Source organism: Rattus rattus, chromosome 7, assembly GCF_011064425.1.
Source record: "Rattus rattus isolate New Zealand chromosome 7, Rrattus_CSIRO_v1, whole genome shotgun sequence".
NCBI lineage: Eukaryota > Metazoa > Chordata > Mammalia > Rodentia > Muridae > Rattus > Rattus rattus.
The window spans coordinates 100009092-100023487 of NC_046160.1; the positions used below are offsets into that span (position 1 = coordinate 100009092).

General features: G+C 42.6%; 1 protein-coding gene across 13 annotated transcripts in view; it reads left to right on the forward strand.

The window, feature by feature from the left end:
- Positions 1–14396, forward strand: part of Ttll5 (tubulin tyrosine ligase like 5) — a 219707-nt gene that overhangs the window by 79262 nt on the left and 126049 nt on the right. For 12 of the 13 annotated variants that reach the window (XM_032908172.1, XM_032908171.1, XM_032908169.1 and 9 more), the window contains 4 exons: positions 3241–3279; positions 6862–7019; positions 8008–8314; positions 11993–12113. In XM_032908172.1, coding sequence (XP_032764063.1) covers positions 3241–3279; positions 6862–7019; positions 8008–8314; positions 11993–12113 — 625 coding nt within the window. Of the gene's footprint in view, positions 1–3240; positions 3280–6861; positions 7020–8007; positions 8315–11992; positions 12114–14396 lie in introns of those variants that run through there. The other variant, XM_032908181.1, reaches the window with a different exon arrangement.

Genomic DNA, 14396 nt, shown 5'->3' on the forward strand with positions numbered 1-14396 from the left:
GAGGGTAGTGGCTTCATCCAAGTCTCATGCCGGCCTGGGATAGCAATCCCGGTGCAATAGCTCACTCTCCAGCATGTGCTACAGCCCTCAGCATTCTGTAATATTTGTCAAAGCCAAAAACTCTTGAGTAGTCTTACCACACGCCCAGTGCTGCTTCTTCCTCTTCTCCTTCCTCTTCCTCTCTCCATCTTTTCCCTCTTCTTTCTCTAATTCTTCTCAATCTTTTTTAAAGAAGATCCTCACTCAGCACCATTTTGTATATTGTTTTTGTTTTCAAAACTCCCTCCCTCCCTCTTTCCCCTCACTCCCTTCCTCCTCCTTCCCTTCCTTCTCACTGCCCTCCCTCTCTCTCCCTCTCTACCCGTATCCCTCCCCTCCTTCTCTTCCTTGAGGCAGACAGGGTTTTGTTTTGGCTTACAGTTTGAGAGACCATTTTATCATGTCAGGGAAGCCGCAGAGGCAGGAGTTGGGTGTAGCTGCATCCACGGTCAGGAAGCAGAGAATAGTGAGTACTCCAGGCACAGTTTTAAATGATATAATGCTGGTTTTCAAGAACAAAAGGATTGCTAGATCAGAAAAGGTGGAGGGTCCGTAAATGGCAAAGTAAACACAGGCACAGTAGCACCTGGCGAGCTCAGGGCCAGGGGAGCGGGAAACAGCGTTAGCAGAGACTGGAGCCTGGATGGCACAGCCTGCGGGGCGGCATACCCTGTGGACGCCTGTAGCCTGTGCAGACCAGTTCAGTGATGGGTTATTTAATGACACTCCTTCCTGTCTGAAGAAATGGATTCGACTTTTCTTCTGAGGTAGTCTTAAAATAGATATCCAGATTTCAGCCATTTCTTGCAGTTTTCTAAGTTATTATAGGAAATTAGATTTGTACTTTGCATTTGTTTAGTTATGGTAAATAGTGTTGAGTAATGACGCACATAGCTTTTGATGATCCTTGAATTTGCTTGGAAGACAGCCTCAGACTTTTGCATAAAAACTGGAGTGTGGCCTGAGAACTTTGTCAAGGTCTCTTTATCTGTGTAGGTCTTTAAAATAACAAAATCCATTATTGTGCACTTTCCTAAATATATATGGATAAATGCTGCATTTAATTAGAATACATTATCCAAGCTAGTATATTTCTGTGTTATTTCTGCAGTTTCCAGCTAGCAACTCTTGGTTATAACCTTCCTAGAATATTTTATTAAGAAAACATGAATGTCCCCGTTTAGCAGAAGAATGCCTTTCTGATCTACTCTTACTAATAATCTCTTCAAACCTTGTCTCCATATTGCCATACTAACCAGGGCCCAATCAGGACACGGCTCTTTTTCTTCACACCAGCTTCCCCACACAAGCTCCCTGCTGCTCGTGATGCCTTCCACTCATCCCTGAAGAGCTCTAGCTCAGGTTTTTATCCTTCAGTCAGCCTTGAATTCCAGGACTCGGTTAAAAGCTCCTGTTTACTGACCCCTACTTTACCTGCTGGCCCTCTGAGTAGAAGCGCTCATGTGTTCATGTTTGTCAGTGTTCAGAGGCTAGCATGCACTAGAAAAATATGTTTTGAAAAAAAGGAAATTGTGTTGATTCTAAATCTTAACATCTTCCACTAAATTTCTTCTCTCAGTCTGAATTGATGTTTCTCACACACATTAAATTGTTATTTCAGACTCTCACTCTTCCTTCCGCTCTTCCACTCTTCCCCCCCCCCTCCTCTCTTTCTCTCTTCCTCTCCTGGCTTGACATGAAAAAAAATTGTTATTTCAAAGTGATTTTGCAATCATTTTTTGGTAGGTGGAGTTTGTCCACCTTTCATCCCTTCTCCACCTCTTCCCATCTACTCAGCCAGCCTCAGCAAACCCAGTGTCCTAGTGAATGGCAATAGTTTTAACTCTGGCCACATATTAGTAACCCAGGGGAATCTCGTAAGTGATATTTATACTCCATCTCCATCCTGGAGGGAAGTGGAGGTACTTATTAAAGTTACCCATGTGATGGTACTTAGAGGCCATGATTGCAGATTCCTGAAGATGACCATTGTCTGGGCTAAAAGTTACTCATCCCGAGTTTTCTGACGCACCCCTATCAGGGACAGGAAGGTATAGGAAAAGAAAAACAAAACATCCTGGTAAAGATTTAACTCTTTTACTTGACTTTCCTATAAACGTTATCTATACTGCCTTTGCCTTTTAAAAAATATCATAGATTTCATACCATGTATCTCTATCAACGTGACAGTTTTGAAATGACAGAATATTTGATTGAACAAGTTAATGAGATGAGAGGTAGCTAGTGAATATGCATAGTAATGAGGGCCAACAGTGATGACCTCATGCGGTGAGATCGCTGGCCAGTGTCTTGTGGTGGATACATGAACCTTACAATGGTGATAAAATTGTGCTGAACCAAATACAGGAAGGAGTATGAGTCAGACTGTGGAACAGTCTCACACTCTAATGTGTGCAGTGCAGAAACTGAATGAGGAGGAGATGTTTTTAAGGAAAATAATCCTGTTTAACAGACAAAGTTGGCATTTAGTTTTTGAACATCTTTTGTTTTTTTTAAAACAGGTTTTTTCCCCCATAATTGTGGAAAATCTTTTTTTGATGACCCCTGTGAGAATGGAACTTGGTTTCCTATTCTGGAATAATTCAATGGAAGTAGAAAGCTCTGTAGTCTGATCTAGGCCTTGGAGAATAGTACAGTGTGGAACTCTCAAGACTGACCATGTGCAGAATATAGAAGTATCATCTCCCACTCATCTACACACACACACACACACACACACACACACACATACATACACACACACACATATGCACACACGCACACACATCACATACAATGCACACACATACACATGCATGCACACACGCATACATGCATACACCACACACATGCACATGTGTGTGCACATGCACACACACACACACACACACACACACAGAGGGGTGGGCAATAACTACCTTCATCACATTGTCATGAGGAATGATCATAATTTGCTTTATAAGTACATAGATAAATGTTACGTCATTGTTCTCATTTTTTTCTTTGCAATTTCTTTGCTTGCTCCCCATGTTTACCTCGTAGTAGTCTACTTTTCTTTGAGAGTGTTCTGCTTCTCCCAAAGATGCCCAGTCTGCCCTAATTAGATGTTGAGTCTCTTACGAGTGCATTCTCCATGTGTGCGAACTCTGAAGTGAGGAGTGGGTGTATTCTCTGACCCTGTTGTGCTTTCTACATCTGCAGGGGAAACACCAGAAGGAGCTTGCTGACAGGAAGAGCACGGTAACTAATTTTTCAAAGTTAACAAATTCCTTCCATCTGTATGATGTGTAGCCATGCAGACTGCACATAATGCTTTATACAACTATTTTCAGTTTGCCTCATCACTAACAGCATCAATATGTAAAAGCTTTCTATTGAAAAAGTACTCTGGAGCCACGCATTAGAAAACAGGTATAAGGTTTAACTTACTAAATTCTATGTACATCATTTTAACCAATAATAATAGCCTTTTTGCTTGGTGGGATGAAAGAGACTAGAGTAGTAATGAGAGTTGAAAATTGTCACCATGTTCTGTTTGTCCATGGCGATGCTGTGACTGATACATACATGGCTGGACTGCTCAAAGTCAGCACACAGGGAGCTTTAATCCGGTAGAGCAGAGAATCACCAGAGAAAAGCCCAACATGACTTTACCTCAGTTAGGCCTTGAGATGCCACAGAAACTCTTGAGCCTATGCATACATCTACAGGCTCCTGAGAGTTCAACAGATTACCTGTTCTGTGCTGTCCTCTTCAGAAGCAGTCTAACAAGGATGATAGCACAGCTCCTTGCCTCTAGCTGTTATTGGTTTGTGTGTCAACTATTTAGTTTCTCATCCAATAACTTAAATTTCTGTTTGTGTGTCTCTGAGTACGTGATGCATGTGGGAACTTGTGCCATGACACATGTGTAGGAAGGGATGGTGTTTATGGGACTGACTCTTCCTCCTCCTCTACTGCCCTCATCTGGGAAGCCACAGGCTTGTACAGCAGGCTGCTCTGCCCACATCTACATCCATCCATCATCTACAACAAGCTTTCTGAATCTAAGTTCAACTTTTCTTTTAAGGGAGTCATTATGGTCGCCTTTTAAGGGAAAACAAATAAATTCGTGTAGCTTATTTTCAAATGAAGTTACAATTTATAAACTTTCTGTAGCATTTGGTCAAGTAATAGACTTCCTGGGTATATTACCATCAATTGAGAAGTTGGAGAAAAGAAATTAAAAAACAAAAAACGTAGACAAAAAGACTATTTAAAATCTGAGTGTAATGGCTGGTATGTATAATCCTAGGACATGAGAGACTAACATTAGAGTACTGTGGTAAGTTCACGGCCAGCCTTGACTACATGTTTTAAGACTAGGCTAGGCTATTATAGAAACCTTGTTTCTAAAAACTAAAAAGAAGAGAATTGTTTCAAATGAATGGGCTTTGGCCTTCAATTTTTAGCTGCCTTTAAACATTAATAATATGAATATCTTGGTGGTCTAAAGGATTAAATATATAAAAACTAGGCCGTAGTATTACACACTAGAGTATGAAACAAGTATTATTGGATTTAAAAGGATTGCAATGAAAAGTCATATCCTTGGAAAATCTTCAGATATTTGAGCTAGAAGCAGCACATTTTTAGATGATCTCTGTGAATCAAGAAGAACATCACAAAGGAAATTGGAAAGTATTTTGAAATCATTAGTAATAAAACATAAAATGTGTGATTTTTCAGTGAAGGTGGTGTCTTGAGGGACCTTTGAGCTCTGAGTGCCTACATTACAAACTGAGCACAGAAGTAGGGATGGTGCTGCACCTGTGTCCTGCTCTGGATCCAAGCAAAGGCCTAGGACCTCAAAGCCAGCCTTGGGCTTTGAAGAGAGCAAGACCTTGTCTCAAAATAAGAAGAAAACTTGTAAGAAGGAAAAGGAGGAGAGAGGACTCTGAGGACTGAAGTCACAGATCTGGAGTTCATCTTAAGAAACTTCACTGGAGGGCTGGAGAGATGGCTCAGTGGTTGAGAGCACTGACTGCTCTTCCAGAGGTCCTGAGTTCAATTCCCAGCAACCACATGGTGCCTCACAACCGTCCGTAGTGAGATCTGATGCTCTCTGTGTGTCTGAAGACAGCGATAGTGTACTCACATAAAAAAAAAAAAGAAAGGAAGAAAGAAAGAAATGTGTGTTTGTGTTGGGGATTTAGCTCAGTGGTAGAGTGTTTGCCTAGCAAGCGCAAGGCCCTGGGTTCAGTCCCCAGCTCCAAAAAAAAGAAAAGAAAAAGAAAAAAAAAAAACAAAAAAAACTTCACGAAGCAGAATAGAGTAAACAGAAGTGAGGAAATAAGAAATATCAACTTCAACCTTTTCAATTAAGGTGACCTAAAATAGTAAGCTATTTCAGACCAGGTTAATTAATTAATTAGGTTTTTTTTTTCCAGACATGGTTTCTGTATATAGCCCTGGGTATCTTGGAACTCACTCTGTAGACCATGCTGGCCTCGAATTCACAGAGATCCTCCTGTCTCTGCCTCTCAAGTGCTGGGATTAAAGGCATGTGCTACCAAGCCTGGCTCCAGGTTAAGTTTTTAAAAATGTTTCCTTAGAAAGATAGAGATGTCACATTTGATATTACATTTGATGTCGTTTTGATATCATAGCTACCACATTTGACCAATAGTCAATTATTTGTAAATAAATGGCTTGAATGGTGCTTTTCAGTCTGAGTTGTTTATTATTTAATTGGCTAAATATCTATTTTCAGAGCTCTGTGGGGTTTGGTCTTTGAGAGTCTGATAATAGATAAGGTCGGACATTTCTTAGCTGTAGCTAACTTTGGGAGGCTAAGGCAGGAGAGTCCAAAAGTTTGAGGTCAGGCTCAGTATCATAGTGACTCTTGCATCAAAAGAGGGTGGTGAGGCGCCTCAGAGGGCAGAGGCCCTGTGCCTTGTCCATTCCTTGTCTGGACCGGGCCCCCCATCCATCACATTCCTAGTCTGTGACTCGTCTTACTCAGACTTGGCATAGGTATCACCAGTCCCCTTCCCTACCCCACATCTCATTCAGAACCTGCTAGGGTTGGGCCTTGCCTTCTGTCTGCTGCCAGCTCATGTCTGTGCCTCTGACTCTTAATTCTTGACTATACTTGACACCTGAAGCTCCTTGTGGAGCTAATTCTGTTCCAAAGAAGATTGGGGGCTTGTGGAACATTAGACTGGAAGACCCTGACAGCCTCTGCAGCATTTTGGTGACACTTCCCTATGAGTCACAGTCCCCTCTGTGTCACTCCCCTATTCTCAGCTCATCATCTGTTCTCTATTGCCAGCTCTGTCAAATCTGTGTGTATTATGGACTATATACATTCAAAAGAATTTTAAATACTAATGTGAAGATTGTAACTAACTTTAATGTGAACAAGATGCATTTTATATCTCAATTATTAAAATATTACTGCAATCTCCTTGTCCTTCTGAAGGTATAGGGTTTGGGGTGACACTTTACAGTCCTTGCAGTGAAGTAATAGTCAAGAAGCTTAAAGGTATTGAAATGGTGTCTTCATGTATATTTTTGTTTAGAACATTTAATGAATTTAGGAAGAGCATTAATGAAGTCTTCATGTTGGCTACACTGTTCCCATTGTCCTGGGAAGTCCAAGCACATTAGAGTTCATGAGGGTTCCCGTGACAGTCTTGGAGTAAAGAAGAGAACTTTACTGTCTTGTGTAGCTATAGATCCTTTGAGCTTAAGAGTGCCCTGCTTCCTGTCCTGGGCGTTGGGGTTTCACGGTTGATGAGGAGTCCTTGCTGAAGCTGTGCTGTTGTGCTGTTTCCGCAGAGTGAATCCGGATGGAGCATCGGAACTTAAGGTGGAGAGCATGAACTCCAAGGCCAAGCTGCACGCTGCTCTTTATGAGAGGAAGCTACTATCTCTGGAGGTGCGAAAACGTAGACGACGGAGTGGCAGATTGAGGGCAATGAGGCCAAAATACCCAGGTACCTGCCAGTGAGCATTCAACAAACTGTACAGTCTGGGTCCTGGCAGAGCAGTTAACCAGGTTCTTCTTTAATCCCTGATGAGGCAGAACTGATCCCATGAGGGTAATTTTGCTTTAGGTAATCTTTCCCCACTCTGAAACTTAATTTTGAAAGGAATATAAATTTTTAAATGTCCAATCCCCTCGTACTTGCAGCGAAGACTTGAAATGAAGTGCCTGTTTTGGTTCCCACCCTCATTCCACCCTCAAACAGATACTAAATCCTTTAGAAATCATGAGCATCCACATTAGTGGGCTCTGAGCAGTGATGCTGGGCTTGATGGTGCTGTAGCTCAGTGCATCATTGGAAAGTTGCTGGTGACGTGAGTATTTAGATGAAGGCGTTTGTTTCCCAGATAATCTCCTACATTACAGCAGATGCGTTCTTAACTGACTGATAGATTGGTGCCATCCCCATGTTCTTTCTCTGTCGAATACCTGTATCATTAGTGTCTGGGGTCTCATTTGATGGAATACATACATACATACATATATACACATATATACACACACATACATACACACATATATATACATACATATCTATATATACATGCATACAGTTCCTGTTTTAAGACAGCAGCAAACATAGACTCAGAAGATATCCCTCTGTTCTTTGTACCTCTTTGAAGGTTTTTGTTTGTTTATTTGTTTGTTTTTAATGCCCCGATATACCAGAGAGAGTACTCAGTCAAAGGCAGTTTGCAGTAGGGATTGTCTTAAGTTGAGAGAATGTCATGCAGTGTGATGAGAAGGCTCAACTCTAACAGTGACCATTGATGAGTTACTGAGCGTGTACGATGAGAGAGCTGTGAGTCAGTTAGTCCTGTGTCCTCTTGGTGGTTTGACTTAGACATAGGCTTTTACTACAAAGATAAAAGGAAGGTGTTGGGAGAGAGGACGTTTTAATCCTTTTTTCAGCAACATTAGTGATTCTTCGCATTTAGTGATTACCCAACCAGCTGAAATGAATATTAAAACGGAGACAGAGAGTGAAGAAGAGGAAGATGTTGGATTAGACAATGAAGATGAAGAGCAAGAAGCTTCCCAGGAAGAGTCTGCAGGATCCCTTGCAGAAAATCAAGCCAAGTACACACCTTCATTGACTGTTATCGTAGAAAATTCACCTAGAGAAAATGCTATGAAAGTTGCTGAGTGGACTAATAAAGGTGAATCGTGCTGCAAAATCGAGACTCAAGAGCCCGAGTCTAAATTTAATCTGATGCAGATTCTCCAGGATAATGGCAATCTAAGGTAGGTTCCTTTGAGAATGATGGTCATTGAGGTGGTTATAGCTAACTGTACTGAGTGCCAGCTTCTGTGTCAGTGGCTTCAGTTTCCTCTGAAAATCACAGATGTCCTGAGACTTTTGAAGTCCTGAGATGGGTTAAATATTGCTATTATCACAGAAACAGAGGCTTAGAGAAGGACCCAGGTTTCATAGGCCCAGTAGATGCATGATGGCGTTAGTCTCACTAAGAGTACTGAGCGATCAAAACTAACTCAAGCTGCTCAGGATTAGTGTATGAGATCCTTCAGAGGCTGGGACTCAGGTCCCATGAGGACACATCAATTTTAGGGCACAGAATTAGAAGGCCCTAGAGGGTCATGTGAAAGATGACCTTTGACCTAGCCTTAACTGATGCAGATCTCCCAAGGTTGGGAAGTGGAGTGCTGAGCAAGTAGCAGTAAGTGGCCCGGAAATGCTGCAGTACAGCGATTCCTCCCACCCTTAGCAAACATTGCTACCTCTCCATGCCAGGAATATGCTAGGCCACAAAGCAGTGCTGCAGGGAGCAAGGCGGGCATGGGAAGCCTACAGTCTGCTGGGAAGATGGACAGTAAACAAAGAAACATGGTTTTCCAGGCAGCAAAGAATGCCGTGACGATGGTACAGCGGTGTCATGGTGGTTAGAGGTTATTAAGAATGGAGCATAAAGGGGTGATCTTTGCGGTGAGCCTGTATGAATGAGCCCTGCCTTTGACTTCAGGAGGAACAAACCTCAAGGCACTGAAATGTCACAAACCTTTGTAGTTGGGACCTGGCAGACTTGGAGGATAAAAGAAGTTCAGGAAGGTGTGATAAGGGATTAGATTTCCCCAAAATGGATGCTGTTAGATTGTGCAGAGGCTTCAGGGGAACTGGGTTTGGTTTTTGATTGGCTTTTAAGTAACTGCATGAGTCAGACCCTGTTATATATAGAGAGTAAATTTTGCTCTCATCGTGAGCAGTTAGTAAGAGAAGCAGCTCAATGTAGAAAGGGAACAGTCAGAATTGTCCAAAACCCAAAAGATGGAGTTGTTAGCCAGAGAATGATGTTATCAGAGTGGAGAGAAGGAGATGGGTTTAGGCTGTTTGTAACGTGGCAGACTAAAGAGCTCTACAGTGGCTAATGTGGTGATGTCACCAATGGATAGAAAGAATAGGATGATGTGCCCTGTGCTAACCAGCAAAAGAGGTCAAGATTCATATTCAAACCTTACAGTGAACATTACTGATAGTTCAGATTAACTCACAATGGATGGGGAGAGAACAGAAAATACCACAGTTTGGGGGAATACCACTCTGGGTAGGTCAGTACAAGACCAAGAGGGAACAGTTCAGAGTGGCAGGGGTAACACTGTCAGCCACAGGAGGCCTAGCATGCCTGTTGTATGAAGGAATAAAGAGGCACACCTGAATTTGTGGGTGGAGGAGTTGTGAGCTGAGGAGATCAGAGAGCGAGGGTGATGGTGCTGTTCCACAGGGTTTAGCAGCAGAAGGTGAGGCCACGTCACTGAGAGAGAAAGGACGGTTTTATTTTTAAAGATAGAGATTCTGGAGCTTATTTATAGACTTAAGAGGAAGGATTTGATGGCCAGAGGATTAAGATGTAGAAATGGATGTATTGGCAGAGAAGGTCTTAAAAGGCAGGTGGAAAGAGGCCAGTAGAGGGACTACGGAGAGGCTGCTGATGGAGGCCTAGGGAGAAGTTGAGTTGCCTGGGTGCTGGCCTGTGCTTTCTAAAGGCCAGATTTTATACTTTGGCTCAGAAATGTGGGTAGGCTTGGGTTGGGAGGATGCTGGGAATGAGAATAGTTCGTTGGTGGAGTTCAGGTTATATGAACTCATTTCTGCTACCTGGGCTCTGGCCTATGGATTGAGGGCAAGTCATAGCGTCAGAGACCCTTTCCAGGCTTCAGTCTCCTCTGTCAAGCCAAGGTACAGGGTCAGACCAGGATTTCTGAACCGATTTCCTGAAAGGAAGAAGGACTAAGAGAATTGGAAATAGAAGTGTATTCTGAACTTGTTCCAGCAATTGCATCTTCCTGAACTGCTGAAGGAGCTGGGCTTGTAGGGTGTATTGCTGTAAGTCAGCAAACTCCATACCGCTCTCCACTGTCCATTAGGCTGTCTCAATGGTCCCCGGGGTCTGGGGAAGGCCAAGGCTAGGGTGGAGACCACATGCACCGTCTCCTTCATGATGTATCTGTCAAGGATCTGGGTAACAGTCTTGATTTAAAGCCAGATCGCTTAATGCCAGTCTCACCTGTCTTATACTTCTGCCCAGGTCTCTGAGTAAGGGAGTATACCAATGACTGACTAATGAATTCCTCTGAGACCATCTCAGGATACACTTGTGGGAGGATCCTCTCAGGATGGTTTATAGATATGAAAAACTCAGTATTCTTTATTTCATTTGAAACAAACTAAGGATTGGAATTTCAGTTATCGGTTTGAGAGCTTCAGTCAGGGCAGTTGGTGAGGCAATTCCATTTGGAAGAAACTGGAACATGCTGCTATTCTCTAGATGGGAATAGGAATGTCTTTGTTGGGAATATTTGAACATTTAAACTCATTGTTTCAATTTGATACTGTACTTCCATAACTGCCCCTGTTAGTAATTACATTGTAACCTTATTTATACCTCACTTGCTGGAACCTCTTACAAATGAAAATCAAGGAGCAAGCAGGCTCCCTGGCCTGATTCCCCTGCACTCTGGTCCCCCAAAACACACTCAGTCCTAGACTCCTGTAGCATCTCCAGTTCGCTTGGGACGAATCCTTCATCTTAACTTTGGGGACCATGAGCAGGCAGTGTTTAGTGATTACATGTTCAAGGATTGTGAGCAGAGCTTGTGTTGGGCCCTAATCTTAGCTGATGTAATTCTGGCTACAGTGTCAGGAGGCCGAACAGCTGAAGTAACCAAAATCTTGCCTGAAAGAAAACAGATCTGCCACAATTAGCCGCTGAAGTGAAAGTTGTCACTTTCTTTCTGGCTTTCCCACTGCAACCTGAGGACAGTCTTTGCCTGTCACCGAAACCACCAGGCAGAAAACAGCTGTCCCCATGGTGCGCTTTACCATCGTGAAGGTTGTTTTCCCTGCAGAACATCTGGGCTCATCCCTGTCTGTCAGGCTATGCACACCAAGCTCTGTTGGACCACAACCACTTGTTCTGGGCTCCAGCCCTTCCTGTAGTTGAGAAATGTATGACCTTAAAATTTGGACTCAAAAGTTTCTTTGTAGGACTAATCTAGTTCCTGTTCCAGAGACATTTCCATGCTAGGAATATTAGTTCTCATAACAAGATCTGAATCTCTGTCTTATCTGATAAGTATGTCCTGACGGGCTTCCAAACACTACACCCTTCCTTTTTACTACCAGTGGCCCAGCGAACACAGCACTGCATTCTCCCAAGAACGTCCTTCAAAGTTCAAAGAGGCAACATGATAGGCAGAAGTGATTTTCAGTTTCTGTACGGGAAACAATTTAAAAGCTTGTGTAGTGTTGGGAAGGGTTCTTTATTGAGAAGTATCCATGTAACAGTTCTCATGGTCTTGGCCATCCAGACAGAAGGATCCTTTAAGATCACTTGGGGAGAGGCAGGTATGTGGCTGGTTGGTTCACCATTCTGTCTCTTAATGATGTATTGTTTTGGATTTCTACAGCAAAGTGCAGGCCCGGTTAGCATTCTCTGCCTATCTTCAGCATGTGCAAGTCCGTCTGACAAAAGACAGTGGTGGTCAGACACTCAGTCCCAGCTGGGCTGCCAAAGAGGACGAACAGATGGTGAGGCTCTGCTTTTGGGGACCTTTGACTGTCCTCCTCTCTCTCCTCCTGTCCCCAGCTCAGCAGTATATTCTGAGCAAAGAATTATTGCAGGACTCAGCAAATGGCTCAACAGCTAAAGGTCTCACCACTGAAGATGAGATCTGAGTCTGATGCCCAGAACCCATGTAAAGGCAAGAGGCTCTTCACCAGTTGTCCCCTGACCTCTAGATGAGTGTGTGGCACATGTGCTCACAGGCACCACGTCATGCAATTTTTCCATTATTTTCTGTCCTGAGGAGTTAGTTCCATTAGCTCTTTGAAAGTCGGTGTCTCTGTACTATCTCAGAAGTACCGTTAGTCAGCTTAATGTCTTACTTTACTTGTAATTGTGTAAAGTTTTAGATTACTAGACCCAAAATTAATGACAATTTTGATCTTGTATCAGTTATTTGATCACAGCCATGATTTAATATTTCAGATCACAATGACAGGAAGCATTAAATTCTTTGGTAAGATCAGAGCTTGGAGAGGAGGCCACAGCCTTCTTAAGGCCTTTTAAAACTACAGGCATTACCACAGAGGGGTCTTTAACTCTGAGGAAACCGTGTCCTTTGTCAATGCTCACTTTAATTTTTAGTTCTCTCTAATACAATATAAGGTGCATTTTTAAAAATCATGTTGGTTATCCCAGAAACAAATGATGAATTTAAAGTAGCCAAAAGAACCGAGAGATAAACCTTGTGTGTCATGCACAATCCTTCAGCCATCAGTGGAAAATGTTAGCTCTGCTCTTTCCAAGTGGAAAATTGAACATGACTTTTTAAGAGTTCGTTTGTCTGCACCACTGAAAAAATAATGTTTTAAAATAGTAGCTTAAACCACCCTATAGTAAAGACAGCAGAGAACTCTGAAATCCAAGCCTCTAGTTCTGAGTCTCTACCCTTTATATAGAGAAAATTGGAGGGGGGAGCCATGAACAAAAATCAAATTTAAAAAGAAAAATCACTTAAAATAACCAAAAGCAGGCACACAAACAAAACAGCCAAACTAACTATTCCAGTTTCTAGCTGAGAATTTACCCAAGGTTTGGGGGTTTCTATAAGAATATATAAGGTCATCACTGCAAAACCAAGTAAACATTGTATGAATTTTTGAAAATATACCTGGAGCTTCCCTGGCCGGACTTGAGGGCCACAGGTACAGACAGCTTCCCCTCTGCTCCGGGCTCGGCTCGGAGTCTGTACCTGATGGCTCAGAGGCACCTCACCTAGAGCCTCAAGACTCGCCCTCCTGCCCTCCTGAAAGAAAGTTCTGTTAGTTTATGGGATGGTGCCTCTTCAGGTCTCTGGTTCCATGCAATCTCTCTGAGTTCGTGATGTTATAAATGACCAGATTGAGATTTCAATTCCAAATTCGATTCTTTGTCTCCTCTTAAGTGAGGTGTAGTGCCCATTCTCTTACTGATGTCATCCCTGCAGTCATTATCCCTACCCCACCCCCACCCCTGCTTTTGCTTTCCCCAACCCAGCTCTCATAGTTCCTTTATCCTTTGGAAGAAGAAAGATGTCACCTTGTGGCTACCAAAGCAGTTTTATTTCCCTTCGTTACAACACGTTTATAAGTAGTAGTTGTACTGCATTGCTTGGGTCACTCCACATGCTTTCCTTATGGTCTTTACATGAAGTGTCTCAATGTGACCTTAGTGTCTAGATTCAGAGCCTTGTCTTGTGATCCTGTCTCACTCCAGCTTCTTTGGTAGTCTGCCATTTAACCCTTTTCTCTCTGGCCTCAGTGGTAGTATTTTCTGTTAGGTTTCTCTTTATACTGATTTGTTTTGTTTGTCTCTCTAACTAATTTGTTTGTTTTGTTATAGCCCAGACTGGCCTCTAATTTGCCATCCTCTTACCTCATCCTCCCAAGCACCAGATTAGGAACATGTGGCATAGTACCTGATTCGGGTTTCTTCTGCCTTCTCACCTTTGATGAGTTCATCTGCCTCTGTGATTTTAGTTTACGCTGACTTTGAATACTATACTTCCTAACTGGCTCTGTTTGGGCACCTTATTAGAAGTAATAGTTTCACTCTGAATTGTGATAGTTCAGTGTGGCGGTGGGGGTGGGGGTTTAACTGCTGCCATACTTTTTAGTTATTTGCATCCACATTTGATTTTTATTTTTTTGATTGCCAACATACTGAGGAAGAGAATGAGACCCTTTTGTTTTGCCTTTCTGTAGCATCTTATACCTCACATGTTCGTAGAACTGTGGGTTATGCCTCTCCTCGAGTCTCCTGAATCCAGT